Source organism: Canis lupus, chromosome 4, assembly GCF_011100685.1.
Source record: "Canis lupus familiaris isolate Mischka breed German Shepherd chromosome 4, alternate assembly UU_Cfam_GSD_1.0, whole genome shotgun sequence".
Lineage (NCBI taxonomy): Eukaryota > Metazoa > Chordata > Mammalia > Carnivora > Canidae > Canis > Canis lupus.
Genome location: NC_049225.1, coordinates 19,547,421 through 19,570,611, shown reverse-complemented (window position 1 = coordinate 19,570,611; position 23,191 = coordinate 19,547,421). Strand labels below are relative to the sequence as shown.

At 35.6% G+C, this 23,191-nt stretch overlaps 1 protein-coding gene across 7 annotated transcripts in view; it reads left to right on the top strand.

Moving 5' to 3' along the window:
- Positions 1–23,191, top strand: part of CTNNA3 (catenin alpha 3) — a 1,666,571-nt gene that overhangs the window by 178,428 nt on the left and 1,464,952 nt on the right. For all 7 annotated transcript variants that reach the window (XM_038534069.1, XM_038534067.1, XM_038534068.1 and 4 more), the window contains one exon: positions 7,388–7,507. In XM_038534069.1, the coding sequence (XP_038389997.1) occupies positions 7,388–7,507 (120 nt within the window). The remainder of the gene's footprint in view (positions 1–7,387; positions 7,508–23,191) is intronic.

The window sequence follows — 23,191 nt, the reverse complement described above, 5'->3', positions numbered from 1 at the left end:
TTGCAAAGTTGGTTCAATATTTACAAATCAATCAGTCTGATACATCACATTAGTAAAATAAAGGATAAAAACCGGGTGATTATTTCAGTAGATGTATTTGACGGGACACCTGGGTGGCTCAGTGGTTAAGCGTCTGCCTTCTGGCTCAGGGTGTAATCCTGGAGACCTGGGATTGAGTCCCACATCTGGCTCCCTGCATGGACCCTGCTTCACCCTCTGCCTATGTCTCTGCCTCTGTCTCTCTCTGTGTCTCTCATAATAAATAAATAAAATATTTTAAAAAGTATTTGACAAAGTACACCATCCATTTTTGATAAAAACAAAAAAGCCTCAAGAAAGTAGGGATAGTAATAAAGGCCGTATGTGAAAAACCCACAGCTAATAGCATCCTAAATGGGGAAAAACTGAGTGCTTTTCCTCTACAGTCAGGAACAAGACAGAAATGTCCACTTTTACCAGTTTTGTTCAACATAGTACTGGAAGTCCTAGCCATACCGAGGCTAGGATGGTTTTTTCCACCAAGATGAAAAAAAAAATACAACAATCCAAGCAAGGAAGAAGTAAAACTTTCACCACTTGCAGATTATATATATAGAAAACCCAAAAGATTCCACCAAAAAACTGCTAGAATGGATAAATGAATTCAGTAAAGTCAAGGATACAAAATTAACATACACAAATCTGTGGCATTTCTATACACCAATAGTGAAGCAGGAGAGACAGAAATTTAAGAATCATTCCATTTACACCTGCACTAAAACAGGATACCTAGAAAAAAAGCTAACCAAAGAGGTAAAAGATCTGTACTCTGAAAACTATAAAACACTGGTGAAAGGACTTGAAGATGACACAAAGAAATGGAAAGAAATTCTATGCTCATGGTTTGAGAGAACAAATATTGTTAAAATGTCTATACTAGGGCAGTCCAGGTGGCTCAGCGGTTTAGCGTTGCCTTCGGTCCAGGGCTTGATCCTGGAGACCCGGGATCGAGTCCCTGTCAGGCTCCCTGCATGGAGCCTGCTTCTCCCTCTGCCTATGTCTCTGCCTCTCTCTCTCTCTCTCTCTCTCTCTCTCTCTCTCTCTGTGTCACTCATGAATAAATAAATTCTTAAAAAAAGTCTATACTATCCAAAGCAATCTACACATTTAATGCAGTCCCTATCAAAATACCAACAGCATTTTTCACAGAGGTAGAATAAACAATCCTAAAATTTGGATTGAACTACAAAAGACCTCAAATAGCTAAAGCAACCTTGATAAAGAAATACAAAGCTTAAAGCATCACAATTCTGGATTTTAAGTTATATTACAGAGCCGTACAAATCAAAATAGTATGGTACTGGCATAAAAATAGACATGTAGATCAGTGGAACAGAAATAGAAAACCCAGAAACCCAGAACTATATGGTTAATTAGTATTTGACAAAGCAGGAAAGAATATCCAGTGGATGAAAATGGTGTTGGAAAAACTAGATAGCAACATGTAAAAGAATGTAACTGGATGATACTCTTATATCATACACAAAGGTAATTCAAAATGGGTTAAAGACCTAAATGTGAGAGCTGAAAACATAAACATCCTAGGAGAGAACCAGGCAGTAACTTTTTTGGCATTGGCCAGAGCAACTTCTGAGCCAATGGAAATAAAGCAAAAATAAACTCTTGGGACTTCATTAAAATGAAAAGCTTCTGCACAATGAAAGAAATAATCAACAAAACTAAAAGGCAGCCATGGAATAGGAGAAGTTATTTACAAATGACATATCTGATAAAGGATTTGTATTCAAAATATATAAAAAACTTATAAAACTCAACACCCCAAACCCACATAATCCAATTAAAAAATGAGCAGAAGATATGAAGAGACATTTTTTCAAAGAAGACAGCCAGATGGCCAACAGACATCATGAAAAGATACTCAAAATCACTCATCATCAAGGAAATACAAATCAAAACCACAATGGGGTAACACCTCCCACCTCTTGGGATAGCTAATATCAACAACACAAGAATCAACAGGTGTTGCTGAGGCAGTCGGGAAAGGAGAGCTCTCCTGTACTGTTGGTGGGAAAGCAAACTGGTGCAGCCACTGTGGAAAAAAGTGTGGAGTTTCCTTAAAAGGTTTAAAATAGAACTACCCTATGATCCAGCAATCGCATTACTAGCTATTTACCCAAAGGATACAAATGTACTAATTTAAAGGAATAACATGCACCCTGATGTTTATAACAGCATTATCTACAATAATTAAACTGTTGAAATAGCCCAAGTGTTCATCAGCTGATGGGTGGATAAAGAAGAGGTGGCATATACATACAATGGAATATTACTCAGCCATAAAATATGAAATCTTGCCTTTTGTAATGACGTGACTGGAGCTAGAGAGTATTATACTAAGTGAAATAAATCAGAGAAAGACAAATACCATATGATTTCACTCATATGTGGAATTTAAGAAACAAAACAAATGAGTGGAGAGAAAGAAAAAAAGAGAGATAATCCAAGAAACAGACTCTTAACTATAGAAAACAAACTGATGGAGGGAGATGGGTGGGCAGGTGGTTGAAACAGGTGATGGGGATTAAGGAGTGCACTTGTGATAAGCACCGGTTTTTATATGGAACTGTTGAATCACTATATTGTACACCTGAAATTAATATTACATTCTGTTAACTGGAATGGAAATGAGTTAAAAAAAAACCCAAACAAAGGAAAAAAGAGACAAACCAAGAAACAGGCTCTTAACTATAGAGAGCAAACTGATGATTACCAGATGGAGGTGGGTGATTACCAGAGATGGGTGAAATAGATGATGGAGGTTAAGAGTATACTTTTTTTTAAGGGTTTATTTATATTTTGAGAGAGAGAGAGTATGTGGTGGGGAGGGTGGAGGGAGAGGGAGAGAGAATTTCAAGCAGACTCTGCACTGAGTGTGGAACCAGTGGCAGGGCTTGGTCACATGACTGTGAGATCAAGACCTGAACCACACCAACTTGGATGCTCAACTGACTCTGCCACCCAGGCACTCCAAGAGTACATTTATCTTGATGAGCACTGAGTAATGTATAGAATTGTTGAATCTCTATACTGTCTACCTGAAATTAGTGTAACATTGTTAAAACTATACGAATTAAAATATAAATAAAATAAAATTGGCAAATGAGTCTTCACATACAGTTGGGATACTTTTCAAAGGGCTGATTCTCCTCTCTTCCTCAAAAAAATAAATCAAATTAAAAAAAAAAAAAAAAGGAAAAGTTATACCTGGGTGGCGCAGTCAGTTGAGCATCTAACTTCAGATCAGGTCATGATCTTGGGGTCCTGGGATCAGGCCTGGTTTGAACTCCCTGCTGAGGAGAGTTTTTTTCTTTTAAAGATTTATTTATTTTGAGGGAGGGAGGAGCAAAGAGAGAGGGAGAGAGAAAATCTCAAGCAGACTCCCCACTGATCTCACAGCCCACTCACTGTGGGGCTCAGTCTCATGACCCTGAAATTATGATCTGAGCTGAAATTAAGAGTCGGGTGCTTAACTGACTGAGCCACCCGGGAGCTGCTGCATACAGCTCTTTAAGAGCCATTTCTCAGTGTGCCGCAGCCCTGTGGATCTTGTGGGCATGATCCCCATTGGTCTTCAAAGCCACTTGTTTTAGGTTTTTCTCAGGTGTTGGTCTTAAATTTTGGCATGCCTGGCATGGTGTACAAGCCCTTTAACACTCGGGGAATAAAAAATAAAATAAAATAAAATAAAATAAAATAAAATAAAATATAAAATAAAATAAAATAAAATAAAATAAAATAAAATAAAATAAAATAAAATAAATAAAATAAAATAAAATAAAGTAAAATAAAATAAAATAAAAAAAACAAAAAACAAAAAACACTCGGGCAATAGCTGTGGATTTCAAGTTTCCTCCCAAATGTGGGTTGCCACGCTGGGGATATGGGGTTTATGGTGAGATTGTATCTCAGCCTTTCCTACCTGCTTTGATGTGGTTTGCCTCTCATTTGCTTGATGTGAAGTGGTTGCTCTGCTAGTTTTTAGTTTTTTTCCAGAGGAGATTGTTCCATATATAGCTGTCATTTGAGTGTGTCTGTGGGAGGATGTGAATTCAAGACTTTCTTACATTGCCATCCTGAACTAAAATCTGAACAGAAAAGAATTTGATGAGAAAACACACTGGAGGTATTTACAGTGCTTATTTTAATAGCAAAATTTGAGCTTAGAGATAATGTTTGCATCTTCTCATTTTTGTCTTGTCTGCCCTGTGATATTTGATAAGGTAGATAGGACAGAATGTGCATTTGTTTCTTAATCCAGAGACCATATTGATATTCAGTTTTGGCAGTTTTAGAATATTTCTAGGCTTGTTTGATGGTCAGGTTTATTCACTTGGCTTTTTTTTTATATTTGAATATTCTGACAAGAGAAAAAATTAACACAGGATAAATTTAATGTTCAATAAATTATTGGGGCTTCTTTGCTCATTTTAAATTTCCACTCAAAAGTTTGAACAAGTAAAATCTAAGAAAGTTAAAATCTCTTCAATTAATTCTGCTTCCTTTCCCAACATATCTTCAACTGAGAGATCATTTATTTTGAGATATAGTCAACATAATGAAATTGCAATGCACTGAACTAATGAGAAAATCTCAAGAGGTCTATTTCAGTGATCAAGTACAGTGGCCTATTGGAATGAAAAATCCTCAAATGAAGTCAACATCTAATTTCTTAAAAGTAAAATCTCTAAAACTCACTTTAATCATCATCTTAGTTTTATCATTTGTACATCAGCATTGTTTATCTGCAAGGTAAAATTATTGCTTTTACTCTTTAGCATGTTTAAATACACACACACAACACACACACACACACACGCACACACATAGAGAGAAATGGAGTGTGTTTAGTAGGGATCTAACCTAAAGTATACTACAGATACTGTATGACCTCTCCTTGACAATTATTTGTTGTATGGGAAAAAAATCTACTTAAATAAACGAATCATCATAGTTTGAGTACTTTGAGCTATTTGGTATCAATAAATGAAGAGTGTGAGTCTTGATAATGAAAGATCAAACTTAAAAGTCTCTACACAAGCTGATCTTTCATAGAAATATTTTGTGATGATGTATTCTTGCTGGGTTTTCTTCCTTTCTTCTTTGACCCTGGGCATATTGCTTGGTTTTCATGGTTTTTATTTTGAAGACTAATGAATGTGTTTACCTTAAAGTTCCTATTTGAAGCTTCTTAGAAATAAATGTGAAGAAAATATATTTAAGAAGTAGAGCTAATGTTTTTCAGGGAAAATAAAGTGTTTAGAATTTAACAGATTGGTGAAATAGTTTATATTAATTGTAGATAAAATTACTTAAATTGTTTAGAATATTAGATTTGGTGTTTCCATTTGAATGTAGTGAAAAGGGACCAAGAAATGGGCAAGGCACAGAATGATCACACAACATGATAGATAATTAATATAAAAGTCATTATAATTATATCAAGATAAATTTGTTTACTGTGCTGTAAAAGGGGGAAAATGAGCAGACTTTGGCTATGTTTAAACTGATGGGCAGAACCTGTTCCCAGTTAAGGCTCTGAGAACTTGTCCTTCATTTGAAGCCCAATTTAGATTGCTTCATGTCTTCTGTGTAGCCTGAGTCCCTAGATTGGTATAATGAGTTTTTTTCTATTTTAGCACGTTGCTTTTATCTCTCTCTCTCTCTTTTTTTTCCCCCTCTTTACTACCTTGCCTTTTGTTAGAGTAAGTGGTATAGTAGAAAGAGCATAAACATTGTAATAAAAACCCAGTTTACACTCTCTGAGTGCTAGTTTACTCACTGTAGAATGGGGAGAGAAATAGGATTAATTTGGAAAGCACGAAGCAGGGATGCCTGGGTGGCTCAGTGGTTCAGCACCTGCCTGTCTGCCTTCGGCTCAGGGCCTGATCCGAGGGTCCTGGGATCTCAGTCCCACATCAGGCTCCCTGCATGGAGCCTGCTTCTCCCTCTGCCTATGTCTCTCTCTGTCTCTGTGTCTCTATGAATAAATAAATAAAATCTTAAAAAAAAAAAAGCACAAAGTACCTGGCACTGAGCAGGCACTCAATAAATGTCAGCGTCTTTCCCATTTCTGAGTTTCACGTCTAGTTCCTTGTAGCTTGTAAGTTCCTTTAGGGTAGGAAATATGTTTTATATTCATAGTACCTTGTGCATAGTAGGTTCTAAAAGATTATTTGTTGAATTTAATTTACTGTAGCTGTGTAAGCTTAGCACTGTTATTTCCCATTTCTTTTTCCTCTGTCATTTTGGATTGAGATAAACATGATACTTTCATGAAATTGAGGATTTAATTCAATAGAATGCCATTATAATATAACTTATTCCATAGAGTTTGGATGGTAAGGGTCAAATCATTTCCCTGGAAACTTAATAATATTCTATAAAATCTTATTAGCCTGTCTCAAAGCATCATAGTCACAGTGGAATTCTGCTGTATTTAAGATGGTGACGTTTCTATCTGTAGAAATCTGTCTAAAGGCACGCAGTGAGAATATGGGAAATAAATGACATGAAGAAAGAGCAAATGCAAATGTCATTGCTAGTGACATTACTTGACATTTTCAATCACTAATCTTCCAAAGTATGTTCTAATTTACTAAAATAAACCAAGAATTGAATTTCGTGTGAGCTCCCTTTGCTTAATTAATTATTAGCAGCAGAATATTCTGTGATCTACTGCAATTTGTCTCCTTTGTGTTTATCTAGTATCTGACTTAAAAATGAGCAGAAGCATTCTGATTCAGCAGAGCTGATTTTATAACTCATCTGTTATAGAGCAGAAATGAATAAATGTTTGCTGAACGTGCTGCATATGCTTCGATCACCAAAATGTTAGTTTTCTTTCCTTCTCAAAATATAATATCTGAGAGATCTTCCTGGCTGAAGTTTGTAGGGTGCTTATTTTGCATAGATATTTCTACCGAGGCAAGTGACTACCTTTACATGTATTTGTTTCCATGATTAGAATGTGAGCGCTCTAATACTTCCTTGTGATTTGAAGTTGTACATTCATCACAGTTTTTTCCCTTAAAAGTAGCACTGTAATCTAAAACACAGATTTTTAAAAAAATGCAGTATGTTCTTTTATTGGAATGAAGACTAAACATGCTTCCCATTCATATAATAATGTTGGTTTTACTTATAATACAGTTTCTAATTCTTTATAATCAATCTTTCTTATTTCATTGAAAGGCAATTAGCATTTTTTATCTCTATTATGAGTGAGAGAAACTGAGGCTCAGTGTGGACTATTTCTCTGTTTTGGGTAGTTAGGCATTTGAGAAAAATGAACTGCTATTTAATTATTTTCCTTTGTTTTCAATTTCAGTTTCAAAGAACATTTGAATCTCTTAAAAATGTTTCCAATAAATCTGATCTCCAGAAAACCTATCAGAAGCTTGGAAAGGAGCTGGAAAATCTGGATTATTTAGCCTTCAAACGTCAGCAGGTAGGAGACTCTCCTTGGTGGAGATGAACACTTTATGCTTCCTGCCATTCCTGCCTGTTGGGTTTAAGTGGATCTGGGGAGACTTATCTTCTAATATTTAGGGCAGAAATAGGTTGTGCCGTGCTGTGCTGACCTGCTGCATTCATATGGCTTCCTGAAGCATTCTTTGTGGTCCTTGTTTTTAGATGTGCATTTTGGGGGTTTCCACATGTGTCCTTATACTTACTTTAAAGAAAACTCCTGCTAGTTTGTGAAGATATAACTATGCTTTGACTAAGGCTGCCTCAATGTCATAAAGGAAACCTCTGTGATGACCTGGCCAGATGGCTTTTACATTTGACAAGGGGATACTTGAGAAGAAAAACCACTTGATGGTCAGGAAAAGGATGTAGATGTACATAAAAATTAAGGGGAATAATCATGAATATGCCAAAATTAATCAATCTTTAGTTTTCTTGTTTGATTTCTGAAGGTTAGTGGAATTTTGCTAGATGTGTAAGGTTGAAGGAAAATATGCTTTACAAATGCAGGTCTTTTAGCTTCCTTGTATAGACCTCCAAATAAATAAATAAAGAGAAAAATATACTTTTATAGTGTTGCTTTCTGAAATAGTATTTTTAAAAAATATTAGTAATCATTAAATTTTATGTGTTTGTGAGAGACTGCCACAGTAACTAGCTAGCTAATTTTCCCAAGCTGATCATCACCATTTTCTTCACAGCCACTAGGTGTCAGGGTTGTCAAGCTTTTACCTTGATTGAATGTTTATTCCGATCAGAACAGCCAGATAGACGTTTAAATTAGGTTGCATGAAATTCGGGAATGTGTTCAATGATGGATAGCGTCTAGAAAAATGACTAAGTGGCTGACTCGCATGGCCAGGCACTGAGTCCATTATTTAAGTCTTTCCTGTTAGCGTGGCAATAGGTGTGACTCTCTTGCCATTGCCTAATTCACAGATTTTGAATCTTTTGGACAGTTTTCAAAGCTAGGCTTCTTTTTTTAGCTACACCTTATAAAATTACTGTCATATGATCTAGAAATATTGACTTGAAAAGAGAATTTTGTTCTAGGTTTTGCTTTATCACCGATATTACATGAGCATTTTAGCCTTCCCATTGCCTTATTTTCCTATGAGTTATGTTTGTTTTGTAGAATGTTCTGGGGTAGATGGAGTATCTCTGCATGTACTTTATATGAAAAAGGTTTATATGAAAAAGGACACAGTATCCATTTAATTTTTATTATTTTAAAATTAGTGATGGCTTCTGTTATTAGCACATGTAACAGAAGTGGCCACAGCTCCAGAGAGTTACTACAGAAATCTTCCAAGTGGTGCTACTTAAAATTCACACTATAAGTCACTGCTCTGGCCTATGCAATTTTTAGTACAGTTTTGTTTCCAAGAGCCATATTTTACCACTGAGGAATATTTGAGTTGGCAGGCTGTAGTCACTGTCTTCTTCTCTTTCTTTCTTATTAGCATATTTTCATTGATTAGATTCTTACATTAGCTAATTGTGAATTTGGAAAAATGCGAATGCTTGAAGGGCAGAAGGGCAGGACTCTGCCTGAATGGCATGGAGGACAGATAAGTAAATTGCACGTGTATGTGAAGAAAAGATGGGCGCATGGGATATAAATGTAGGTACATTTGTGTATATATAAATGATATATACTATTTATTAAATGGCAATTATTACCACACATTGTGATTAATACATTTATGGATCAGATTATCAAATGTTGATAACAATTTAATGTGGATGGTTTAATGAGCACTGTTTTTAAGGTGAGAAAACTGTTACGAGAGTTAAATAACTTGTCTAAGGTTACTGAGCTAATAAGACATAAAGATGGGTTTCAAATCTAAATCAGTCTGACTCTGGACCTGGACATTTGCCCGGTTTCATTCCTAGCATCCCTGTAGGGAGCCAAGCTCAGGAGATAGGAAAGTGAGGTCTAGGCATGCAGTGTGAAGGCAACTTTAGGGATTCTAGGCCAAGGGCTTAACGAGACTTTTGAAAGTGGGTACCTTGTGAGAGGCAAAACAGGGCCGGTTCTCTCTCCATCTCTCTTTCTCTCATGCAAATTGTTCAATATACACAAAAACATAAAAGGATTTTTGAAAGAATATTTTTAAACAGCTAAGAAAATGCGTAAAACTTTATCTTCACAATCTTCTGAGTGTTATGTCTAGTAACCATGGTTCTAGTGAAACTTATTGACACAAGGCAGTGTTTTAAGCTCAAAGGGACAAATCCTCATGAAATGAATGTAACTGCACACATAACATACTGTCAATCCTTTTGTATTACACAACTCCAGCTCTCCCTCTCTAATGACCATTTTTTTCTACTTGGAGAAGATAGAAAGGGAATCAGAAGGAGGTAGAAAGGGTGGTACAGTAGAGAAAAAGTCAGAGACTAAAGAGTGATGAAAAAAAAGGGAAAGGAACTTACAGGGATATGACAAGAGATCAAGCGAGAGAAATTAAACTGTACTTGGTTTTATACTGTGTACCCTTCACTTTATTGTCCCCCCTGCCTGGGTCCCTGAAGGGATATTAAGAATGAGACCGGGGAAAATAGTATAGTAAATGCAAACATTGATTTTTGAAGAATTTTTAAAAATCTCAAAATAGAAAAAGAGGTAGAAAAAAAGGAGAGGAATACAAGAAGACACAGCACATGAGGGAGATGGCAGGAAATAGCAAAGAAAAATCTTGTTTACTTCCCATTTTGCTTCCAAATGTAGCAGAGCTTCCTAGAAATTTGTAGTATTAACCAAGTTCTATACCAAGCCACAGAAGAATTCTTGTGAATTAGGATGGACAGTGTTCAAAGAGTCCGAACACTGTCAACTCTTCTCTGACTTAACAGGATTTGCCTTTTATCTCTAACTCCACCCCTTAAAAGACCTCCAAACCTATTACACGCAAGTCTAAATTTCTCCTACTGGAAAAAATTCAGGTCTCTGTAAAATTGCAATTCAGCAAGAAAGATTTTGCCTTATAAGGCAGGATTCTTTGTACCAGAGAATTAGTCATGGTTTGTTCCCTGGTCCAACCGTATTTATCATTCCTCTTTGTGACAGCACCTAGCTCCATAAGGACAGAGCCTCGTCTGTCATCTTCAATGCTGTGTTCTCTGCAATGTTCACAACAGTATCTGACCCATGGCAAATGTTCAATAAATACTTGTTGGTGCTATTGTTACTATGAACAAGGAAGCATGCCCAAAGTTTTGGTCTCAGATTATGGGCAATTAGTATTGATGTGTTTTACCATACTTTTAAAATTCAGTAGGCCATTAACACTTTGGCTTCCCGGATGTCAAAGGTTGGTAGATCATCCCTTGCCTTATTTATTATTTAGGTTTTCTCCTAACATCATTTTCCATCCATTTCATTAAACAAGAACAAAATGTTAATATTACCTTAACTATGAATTATGGATGACCAATGAATTGATTATAATTATTTTCTTGGACTCATTCATTAGATTTTATTTTCTGTTCCTTTCTATGACATTTTAAGCATTATTTTGAGAGATTTCCCCCCCCCCCCCCTCCCTTCCGGGCCAGAGAGATCCCTGGAGTACTTTGCTCTAATCTTTTTTACCTTTCTTTTTTGGAGTTGTTGTACTTTCTCTCTTAAGTGTGAGCTTAGCTATTTCTTTTCTTTCTTTCTTTTTTTTTTTTTTTTAAGAGTGAGTGCTTATACCTCAACAATTCCTTGGGCTATATTTTAAGTTGGGGCACAAGCATCTCTCCATTTTCCTACTGTCAAAAAGACTAATGTTGAAAATAGCTTTGGTTGGAAAAGGTAAGAGGAGCTCTGATAGATGAGGTGATGGGTTTTCTAGGATGAATCAGCCTGAAAGTAACCAGATGACAAAGCAAGATTAGCCTGAGAATCTGGAGCCTTTTTCAGTTTTTACTATCTGGAGATGCAATCTTGGCATTTATCTGCTTTGACTATTTGGTTTTTATCTTCCTGGTTAATGTTACATAGGAATGGCAATAGTAAGCTTCAGTTATTATATAGAGCCCAGATTTATGTATTAATTTGAAAGGTTATAAATCAAGAAATTTCCTTGAGGCTTTGGTTTTGCGGAAAAAATGAAATAAAGTTTGATAATCTGTACTCAAATTTAATTCCTTCTTTTCTTTTTCTACCCTTAATACTTATAACAGCATTATAAAACACATCCCTTTTCCAGAGGCTTCTGAAGTCCTTTGGTATAAATTAAAGTTGACATTATTGAGTCAAACATTATGTAGACTAAAGCACATTTACATAGTAATGTGAAAATATGTAAAATTAAAATACTGTACTTCAGATATACATCCATGTTGGAACACATCACTTACCCTGCTCTCTCTCTTGTCTCCCTAATCATGCCATGCTTTTCTGGCCTTGTGCCCTTATTCACAAGGTTTATAAAACTTGGTATTTAGAGTATTTGAACCTTTTCTATTTGCTTATTTAATTGCTAATCATTCTTTAACGCAAAACTAAAGTCTAGCCTCCCTCATGACACTTTATCCAGTGACCTCTAGTCAAAATGTAAACTCCTTCCTTCTTTGCCATTCTTAGTTTTTTATCTGTATCATACAATTTAGCATCTTATTGCTTTTACATTTATTGAAGAGCCACATAGTGCAAGTTAGAGTATGGCTTTTAGTCAGCCAGATCTAGTTAGACTGTTTGTACCACCTTGGGTACCATAGTTATTTTTTTTTTTAATGTTAGGAAAATAATACCTAACTTATAGCCTGTTTTAAGAAAACAATATATATGGGACACCTGGGTGGCTCAGTGGTGAGCGTCTGCCTTTGGCTCAGGGCATGATCCCAGGGTCCTGGGATCGAGTTCTGCATTGGGCTCCCTGCATGGAGCCTGCTTCTCCTGTCTCTGCCTCTCTCTCTGCTTCTTTCTGTGTCTCTCATGAATAAATAAATAAAATCTTAAAAAAAAAGCATAAAATACATAAATGCTTTAAATCCTTTAAAGTACACAAAGGAATCAGTATATAAACAACTTAGCACCGTGCCTGGCATGTGGTTAGTAAAAGTGATGGTTATTATAATGTTTTTTTGTGTTATTCTCATAAGTCATCTTCCATAATTGTTTGTAAGTTACATAAGAATATGCTCTCTATTCTGTATACTTTTGTACAGCTCATAAGGTCCAGCACTGTTCTGAACATACCAGATGGAATGTTTCTGGACATATGTGATGTAGGGTTTGGAGGTCTGTGTGACAAAAACACACACATACACACATAAACTATTGGTACCTTTTGAGAAAGGAGTTGCATTATTTGCTTCTAATGTGTTTGTGATCTCTTGATGGGCAGTAAAATAAGAGTCCTGAGTATTGTGCCATGGCAATCTGAGGTGGAAAAAAGGCCTTAGACCCAATGTTCTGCCAAATTCCAGCTCGTGTAATAATTACATCCTATATACCTAAATTTCCCTCGTGATTCCGGGTGGTATTGTTCAAAACAATATTGTTCTCTCTTTAGTGATAATGTTCGAGAATGAATCACAGCTCTTTTCTTTTACTGACAGAGTAATCCCTTCAGATAACTCCCATACCAGGAGGGTACATAATACTTTGTAGGATAAGAATTGCATTTAAAATGACGCCTTATCAATGAGGAAAAACAGAAATAAATTAGAAAAAAAATTATTTAATAAGAATGACTGTAGGTTAACACCCTTGCATTGAAAAATAAAATTCCAGATGGATAATGACTTATCACATAGAGAATGATCCTAAGCTTATCTTGGAATTCAAGGACTCTAAGGACACTAGACAACAGTGGTCTTCTGAAATCAATGCTTAGCAAGACAAAACTGAACAGTGTTAGGTTGTTGTTGTTGTACTATAACATATAGAGAAGAGGAAGTTGATGAATCTCAGTAGTTGTCTTCAGCAGTGTAAAGACCTATGGCAATAAAAATGTTATAGATAATTTAGGATAAGGGATATGCAATGATATTGCACTAGGAGTTGCTTATCTATAAGGACAATATAATGTAGACTAACTTCCCATCACATTAACACTAAAATGGAAGTTGTAAATATGTTTTACTTAAACTTTAAAAAAAGAACTGGAAGGTATTATGCTGAGTGAAATAAGTCAATCGGAGAAGGAGAAACATATGGTCTCATTCTGGGGAATATAAAAAATAGTGAAAGGGAATAAAGGGGAAAGGAGAAAAATGAGTGGGAAATATCAGAAAGGGAGACAGAACATGAGAGACTCCTAACCCTGGAAAATGAACTAGGGGTGGTGGAAGGGGAGGTGGGTGGGGTGTGGGGGTGACTGGGTGACGGGCACTGAGGGGGGCACTTGATGGGATGAGAACTGGGTGTTATTCTATATGTTGGCAAATTGAACACCAATAAAAAATAAATTTATATATAAAAAAATAAAGTACCTATGTATTTGGAATTATTCAGATGCAGGCTAAGGAAGAGTGTAGTTGGGGGCTAAATGAGCATTAACAGGAAGTAATAAGCTTCTAGAACAATAGTTCTAGAAGCAATAGATTCACCTCAGTGGTTTTTGCTAGATGAAATATGTTAATACCTCAATTGGGAGAAGATCCTTCCTTTCCTTGTTCTGTAATTAATCCAACTCTCTTGAAAGAATTCTGATTGAATTGCTCCTTTTAAGAGTAAGTCAACCAAAGACTGCTACATTAAAATTTTCATGTCTACCTTAGATGGTATTCTGTTTCTTACTTGCCCAATGAAGTAAAATGATTATGCCATTTATAAAACTGCTTCTGAAGATCCCAAAACATTTCAGATATTATTTAAAAATTCATCACACAGGTATTAAAAATGTTGAATTATAAGATTGTGCTACACCAAAGTTCAAATCAACCCCAACATGTTTCATTTTATCCACTATAGATGCAATTCCATTTTTATTCAATTGCACACAGTTTGTCTCACAGAAAAAAAAAGTTGGTGTTACATTTATTCTTCAGGTTTCTGGTACAGAGAGAGAAGGTTGGATACATCATTCAAGGTCATTCCAAGTAACAGATTCAGAATTAATATTCACATTTCCTAATTTCTAGCTTATTGCAATAGCCATACAATCATTTTCACTACTTCATAAACTGCAGATCTTTATGGGGTAATTTCTTTTTCTATAGTTATAGTCTGAAGTTAAAAAACCTTATGGACTTTTATGTAAGAATCTCATCCTTTATTTAAAAACAAATAATCAAAATGATGTATCTTGTATATTGGTTCTCCTTCTAAAATTTGATTTCCACCTTGGACATAGTTAATAGTCATGACAAGTAGGTGTCTTCTAATTAATTAGTAAAGTACAAACGTGAAAACATCTTTTAAATTCTAAGGTTTGCTATTCTATTTCCATCTGTCTCTGGGGTTCAGTTTATTGGTGGCACTTAGGTAGAAAGCTGTTGAATCAGGCATATACTAGCTGATTTTCATGGACCAGAGAAGATTTATTAATTTTTTACAAGGTTGTTTGCTATGATAGTTTGCCTCATGGGCAGCTTATAGCTACTTTATAGTGGGGGATGCTTATTGAAATAGTTAATGCTTTATTATGGGTTGTTTTCAAAATTTACAATGCTGATAGGAATTTCAGGGTGCTAAAAAACTTTAGTGTTTGCATCAATATGGCACTTAGTTGTGCATGTCTTATATTGATATACCTAAGTCCATAAGATTGTCAATAAAAGTTGGTTATTGATGAAGAATTAAAGTCCTAAAAGAGTTAAATCTGAAAAGATATCTTCTGTAGTCTGTTTTGTAGCTTGAAAATGATCTGTGTGTGCAAAAATGATAGATTTTCCCTCCAAGGACTATGAGTTGTGGTGGCATATGATGCAGACTAAAGAAGGCATATGAGAATCAATCCCTTAAACTAAGGAGTCTTTGGAATTTGTCTAACCCAACTATTTTATTTTAGAGATGAGAAAAATGAGGCCCATGGAGATATCCTGTACAAGGCTACATACTTTGCTAATGGCAGAACAGGGGCAATAATAGGGAGTGACATTTTCTTTGGTTCTTTTGTGAGTCCTTTAGCATAAGTCAGCATAATATGTGTATTGATCCTTCGGTATCTCTGGTTTGTATACTGAATGTAGATATGGATACTTTGAACACCTAAATTTATGTGTATACTGTTAGATATCAAGATGCCTGTAAATGCAGGTCACTCAGTAGTGACATTTTTTAAAAAAGAAAAGACAATACAGTAATATCACAATACTTTAGGAGAGATAGGAATTATAAACATCATCTAGCTCAATCACTTCAATACACAGGTATACAAATAATACAGAAAACGTCATTTTGGGGACGCCTGGGTGGCTTAGGGTTGAGCATCTGCCTTTGGCTTAGGTCATGATCCCGGGAGTCTGGGATCAAGTCCTGCCTTGGGCTCCCTGTGAGGAGTGTGCTTCTCCCTTTGCCTATGTCTCTGCCTCTCTCTGTGTGTCTCTCATGAATAAATAAATAAAATCTTAAAAAAATCCATATCATTTTTTTCTTTTATTGCAGAAGGATTTTGATTTCTTTGACAATTTCTAGATCCTGTGTCCTCCAAACCAATGCCCTCTAAACCAGTGCTTCCCAAATCTTATTATGTATACAAATCATGTGGGAAATTTTGTTGAAATGCACATTTTGATTCAGTAGGTTTGGAGTAATACAGGAAAGTCAAACAAGCTCCTCAATGATGATGATCCTCAATGATACTGCTGACATAGGGACCACACTCTGAGTATGAAGGGAGTTTAAATAATAAATTGCAGGAGGGTATTATTTCCAGTTGTATTGCAGAAGTCTAATACAGTCCCTGGAACTTAGTAAGTACTTAATAAATATTTTGAATTTGAATGATGATCCCGTAGTAAGGTTTGTATCTATGTGTAGGACATAAAAAGTATTGCTATCCTTTACTATAATACCCTTTATCACAAATTTTATAGCTTACTTTGGTGTTCTGTCATGTGAAAGGACATGCTCATGCCCATAAATTTTATGTTTTTGTAGATTACATATTTTAGCAGTTATAGAAGTTGTTCTTCACAAATCTTTGCCGCAAGTGAAAGCATAGATTGAATATGAGGGCAATTGAGTCTAAGGTACAAGGAGCTGAAAAAGAGGAAGAATGTAGTATTTTAGCCCTGCAGCGTCCACTCTGACTTTGCCAAACTGACCATGGGACCAGCTGGTATTAGCAGCCTTTGTTCCAGAAAAGCAAGCTCAGTCAAATACCTACCACAGACCTGAAGAAAATTAGAATCTCAAACATATTCTTGTTAAATTTGTGTATCTAAGTGTGTCTCTCTACCTGTGCTCACAATCAGAAACATCACAGGGACTGTTACTGCATCCTTGTCAGGTGAAAAGATTACTGCTACAGTTATAGCTCTCTGCGTTAATAGTGCTTGGAGCGCCTAAAGCACTATTGGCTAAAATTCAAAGGAAGTGTTGATGTAGCTAAGATGAGGCCAACAGTTTTGCTGACAGTGAGCTTTAAACATGCATACACCAATCATGCAGCCTTTTGTAGATGTTAAGTTGTTTGTTTGTTAGGGGCTGATTGCCTGAGGGCTAATTTAATATGTAATGAAAAATTCAGTTTATTCCTTTATTTTTTTTTAAAGCATACTCGATTTTTGCTCTCTAAAATATCATATTTGGACAGTTTTAAGCTTTCTATTTAGAATGAAGCTAATCAGCTTTTATGTTTTTTTTTTTTTTTTTTTTAATCTCATGCTGCAAATGTGACAGCAGTAGAAACACATACTGAAAGACACCTAGGCAAGGGGAAGTACCACCAGAAGGTGGAGCAACATGGCTGCTTTGCTCTGCATCTTGGTCAGTGATTTACAAGGGTAAACATATGCATAGGCTTTCTTCCATACACTTAGGTTTGAATTGACACAAAATATATACAAATTAATCTAATTAATATTCTTCAGAGTCCTATTACTATTTAAATAGGATGTCTTTGAATTTTCACATTGTATATAGCTTTTCTTTCTTTTATGGGCAGCTGACATTTCTTTTCATTGACCAAATTATTAACTATTATAATATATATTATATTGCTTGATATATTTAGTATCATGTATAGGATTTTAGCAATATATCACAATTAACCTGTAATATACATTGCATTCTTCTCCTTAACTGTATTTTTATGAATCTCATTTTTTCTTTGTTGTAACATACAACATTAATACATGCTAATATTCTCTCTATAAATGCTGCTCATATTATAGCATCTGGTTTCACCATAGTTAAGTATTTATCATTTACTCCATTATAAAACCTTTGTTCCAAAAGAGCTGTATGAGCCTATTAGATATATACACAATTAGGTAGGTAATGATCTGTGGCTGCATCCATACAGCATCAACAGCTAACCTGTAGCTGGTTTTCCAAGTGTGGTGCTGATTGTTGATAGGAGGTACTTAGATTATGGGATGAAACTGTTTTGATTATTTTGAGGGCTCTGTGTGTGTGTGTGTGTGTGTATGTGCACACTCTGAATTTAAGTTCTATATTTTGTTTTAATTTTACTGTTAGTGAAGAAATTATTTACTTCCTGATTCTGATTTAGATATTGGTATTTATCTCTTTTGTGCTAAGCTCTCCATTCACACACTGGGAATTACTGAAGTCTTTCTTGGTACTTTCATTGATGCAGAAGAAGGAAATGGTCCACCACGTTTCATCACTGATAGTTATACATTTATGTCTTCATCCTAAATTTATATTTGTAAAATTAAAGGTTATTGAGTTTTGGTCTTTTTCCCAGCTTCCATGTTAGAGTCATTAAAAAAAGGGGGCTGTCACAGAAGCTGACATTATGAAGGAAAAATTTGAAGAAAGATTTGAAAGAGAAAAAAATGCATTAATGAAGGGAGCTATAAAAAATAGCTAGGATACTTTTGACATTTTTTGATAATCATCATGTGTAAATTTAGAGAAACTAAATATGGTAACTTACTCTGGTAAATTTCCCAAGTTTTGGGGCTTCTTTGTCAGCTTTTGAGTGTAAGCTCAGTGAGCCTCATTTTCTCAGGGTAAAGGCATCACTTCTCACTTCGGGTCAGAGCAGCAAGTCTTGGGGTGTGATATGATGTGTCATATATAAGTAAAGAGAATTTTTGGTAAGCATCAATGTGCTATATTGAGAAAATATTGAGCAGAAAGTTATAGCTTGCCTTTTGCTCACTCTTACAAAAACATATGTCTGTCTATACCATATAGTTGGGGTAGTAATACTTAAGGTTAAACTCCTTTAACAACTGAGGAATTATGTTTGTTTTATTTAGGACATGAGTAACATTAAACCTAGACTGAACTGAAGTGAATGAATTAAATGTACCTGAACTTTGTTTTAAACTTAGAAGAAATGATTTATTTGGAAATTCTGAAATCTGTCCGGAAACAGGGAGTATTTAATTCCTGGCTTATGATACTTAAGATATTTGACCATGAAAATAATGGGTTAGAATGGGATCACTGAAACAGAAAATAGAATTATACCAGTGGTAGATTGTTTATGAAGGGAAGGAAACTTAAATTAGATTCTGTATTAAGTAATGTATGCTAAGTAAGTTAGTGCTTGTGAACATGTGGTGCTCAATGAATGACTGGTATCAATGGCTATGCATTTTCTTCTGCTCCAAACATCTGGCCCTGCAGACCTAGAAAATGTCTTGATATCTTAATTACTCTGTATTTTTAAGAAGTTTTGGAAGGTTTATTTCTTATCCTTGATAATAAGAACTCTTTGTGCACCTTGCTGCTATTGAAAATTAGTAATTTCTTAATGTCACTAGGATATCAATATAAAAAACTGAAAACAACAATTTTCAACAATGTTGGTATAAGTGGGATAGATGTTATTATTATATATTGTACATTTTTAATGTACATAGTTTTTGCATATGTTTCTCTATGAGACCTGAGATCAATGAACACACTCTAAGACTAAAAACTGTTGGGGATACTGAAGAACATGAGTAACTGTGAGTAGTTTTAGGATAAATGGAGAATATTGGTAACATTTTTATGATATATGGCATTAAAGCATATTTACATTGAAGACCAATAATCTGAAGAGACAAGTCACACAAATAATAAAAGAGGGGCACCTGGGTGGCTCAGTTGGTTAAGCATCTGACTCTTGATTTTGGCTCCAGTCATGATCTCAGGGTCATGAAATTGAGCTCCAGGTCCAGCTCCATTCTGGGCTTGGAGCCTGCTTAAGATTCTCTCCCTCCATCTCTCTTTGTTTCTCCCTCACCCCCACCCTTTATAAAGAAAAAAAGAATTATAAAAGAAAATGTAATTAAGACTGATATATAGCATGTTTAAGTGAAATGTATATTCCCTAGGAATCCTCTGAAAATAATTGTGTATCAGAAGAATTCTAGTCATCAGAAATAATATATATAGCATATGATTATTTAATTTTTTTTTTTTGAGAAAGAGACAAAGCATGTGAGCAAGCACAGGGAGGGCAGCAAAGGGGGAGGGAGAGAGAATCTTAAGTGGGCTCCACACCTCAACATCACAACCCTGAGATCATGACAAGCCAAAATCAAGAGTTAGACACTTAATCCACTGAGTCACCCAGGTGCCCCTGTATAGCTATGATTATTAGTGAAAAAACATGACACACATTTCTTATTTGCTATATCTTTTTGTGAACTATATTCCAAAATTGATGGAATTAGGATGATGCTAATAATTCAGTTCATTGTGTTATATATTAAGCAATTAAAAATTTATTTTTAACAGATAATCATGTTCTCAGAACAATAACTCATTTCATATCTAGCCATCTGTATGAATATTCTTGTTAACTGCCAAAACTCTAAAAATTGGCTTTACCAAAGCTTCTGTTAGATCGGGGCTGGAGTAAATAACTGGGGGTGAGAACTTCCTGCTAAAAAGGAAACTCAAAATTACTATGCAGTAATTTGGGAAGTTTGGATTTTATTTTTGACCTAATGGAGCTGGGCAGAACCCCAATAGTGACTGATAAAAGATTTCACAGCCATGTTTAACTCAATTTGGACAAGTAAAAACAAGAGTGTTTTATTTGCCCATGACACTCTATTGTTAACAAAAAGTTAGTAATTGAAGTTTAGTTCACATACAATGTTACATTAGTTTTAGGTGTACAATATAGTAGTTTGACAATTCTATACATTACTCAGCACTCACACTTACCATGGTAAGTATAGTCACCATATTATTGCCACAACATTATTGGCTATATTCCCTGAGCCATACTTTTCATCTCTGTGAGAAAATTTATTTATTTATTTAGAAGAGATTTTATTTGCTTATTCATGAGACACAGAAAGAGGCAGCGACATAGGCAGAGGGAGAAGTAGGCTTCCTGTATGGAGCCTGGCGCTACAAGACTCGATTCCAGGACCCCAGAATCATTACCTGAGCCAAACAAAGGCAGATGCTCAACCCTTGAGCCATCCACATGCCCCCCATGAAAAAATTTATTTATTTAATAACTGAAAGTTTGTACCTCTTAACCTCCTTCTATTTCACCCAACCCCCTGCCCTCCTTCCCTTTGACAACCACCAGTTTATACTCTGTATTTAAGAGTATTTTTTATTTGTTCGTTTTAAAAATATTTCATATATAATGAAATCATATGGTATTTGTCTTAATTTAAGGCAAATACATTAAAAATGAGGTACTGTATTAAATTATATAAAACCCCAGAACTTGGATTCAGTAAAGGCAGAAAGTACTTTATTATTTTTTAAAACTTATCTTCCTCCTAAGCACAAGCCATATATTCATGAATAAATCTCCACCACTGTGTGAGCCTAGTCTGCTGAAAATAAAAAGGCATATATAATTCTGTCACACAGCAAGACAAAAGCTGTGTTCTTTATGCATGGAAACCATTTTCTACTAGAAGGAGTTGTAAAAAAAAATAGAATTATAAAAAGAGTGAGTTTATGGAAAGAAGATAGACTCTTCTTAGCATTATGTAAATACTTTCTACAAGGGTGCTCTGATGTAAGAAACATACTATGCAATAATATACTTTAATAAACAATAGGTGATGATTATTCATGTAATAATGGGACTTCTAGTGTACATAAATGTTCATTTGCAGATTTTGACAGAGAGGTTGGCATGTTAGGAGAACAGTGTCTACTGGACATTCTGTAGTAATGAATATTTCTTATTTCTGAAGCTGTGGGGATGCCTACTATACAGTGTAGATTTTTAATTTGTTTAATTTCTGCAATAATCATGTGATGGGAATGTTATTATAGGGTGATGACCTGAGCCTTGAAATGATGAGTGAAAGCACATTATATTTTGATAATGTCCATGAGATCAAGCATGTTGGTCCTGACCTCTACCTCTAGCAAAATTTTCCTAATTTCTTATGACAGGACTGAAATAGAATGCCTAATGCTTCATGTGCAGGTAGTAGGAATGTCTGAAGGGAGTGGCATGAGCACACAGTTTAACAAGGATGACGAGGGATGAGCACATCACCATAAGGGATAAGTGAGTCTGGGGTAGAAGAATCAATCTAGAGAGCACATGGTACCTGCCAAAGAAATATTAATAAGGGAGATGATATGGAAAAGTTTAGCATTTGGGTAATATGGAATCCAAGGTACTGTCTTAGAAGAAAATGTGAAATTTTATGGTGTAATTTTACTTTGACACATTGCATTTTTTTTCCATTTTCCTCCTGGACTGCCCACACTGAAGTTTCAAATCAGGCCTTGATAATGAAAAATGCCAATTCTTGATATCTTGCTGTAAGAGACAAGTAGGTATAACCAGATTGTCTTTCCCCCATCCACTACCATGCCAGGAAACACCCTCTAAGCTGGGGAGAAGAGGAGAATTGGATAGGAAAAACAAGCCTAGATGTAGTCTGTTTCTGCTCATGTCCTCTACCACTGTCTGCCACTCCTGCCCCCTTTCCTCAGGTGGGGAGAGATTATATAACTTACTCCTTTGCAGTTTGGAGAATCTGAGATAAACAGTGAAATCCAGGTCTAATCTGAACTTCTGGGAAGAGAAAGGCTTCTAGGGATCTTAGTGTCAGAGTGGTATTTTTTTTTTATTGTGTTTTCAAACCAGAAATTGTTTTCAGTTCTGAAAAAGTATGGAAGGCATCAGAGAATTCCCTTGGGGCCAGAGCCTGATATAGAAGTCATCTGAGGGAGCTTGGTGACATAGAGGAGACAAGGGCAGCACATTAAAGAGAGATGGATGAGAGAAGTTATAGCAGGCCTCAGAGATCACCAGTGCCACAGTTTGCAGTGGGAACTGGGAGGGCTGCGGACTGCCCAGTTGCCATTTGAGTGAGTGCCGTTTGAGTGAGTGCTACCTAGTGCTAAAGGCGGGTTGGGAGGATTTGCCTCAGGAACAGGTAGCCAGTGAAGACCAAGGCAGATCTGGGTAGATGTGAGGATGGCTATCTTCCCAGCTGTCCTGTGTTGGCAGCTGCATGAACTCTCCTGTGGTTTAGACTCATCCTCAGGAAGTGGGAATCAGAAGACAAATCTGAGAGATGGATTTAAACCTGAATGTGATTGAATTATAAAACTAAGCAGACTGAGAAATCACTGAATTGGGCTGAG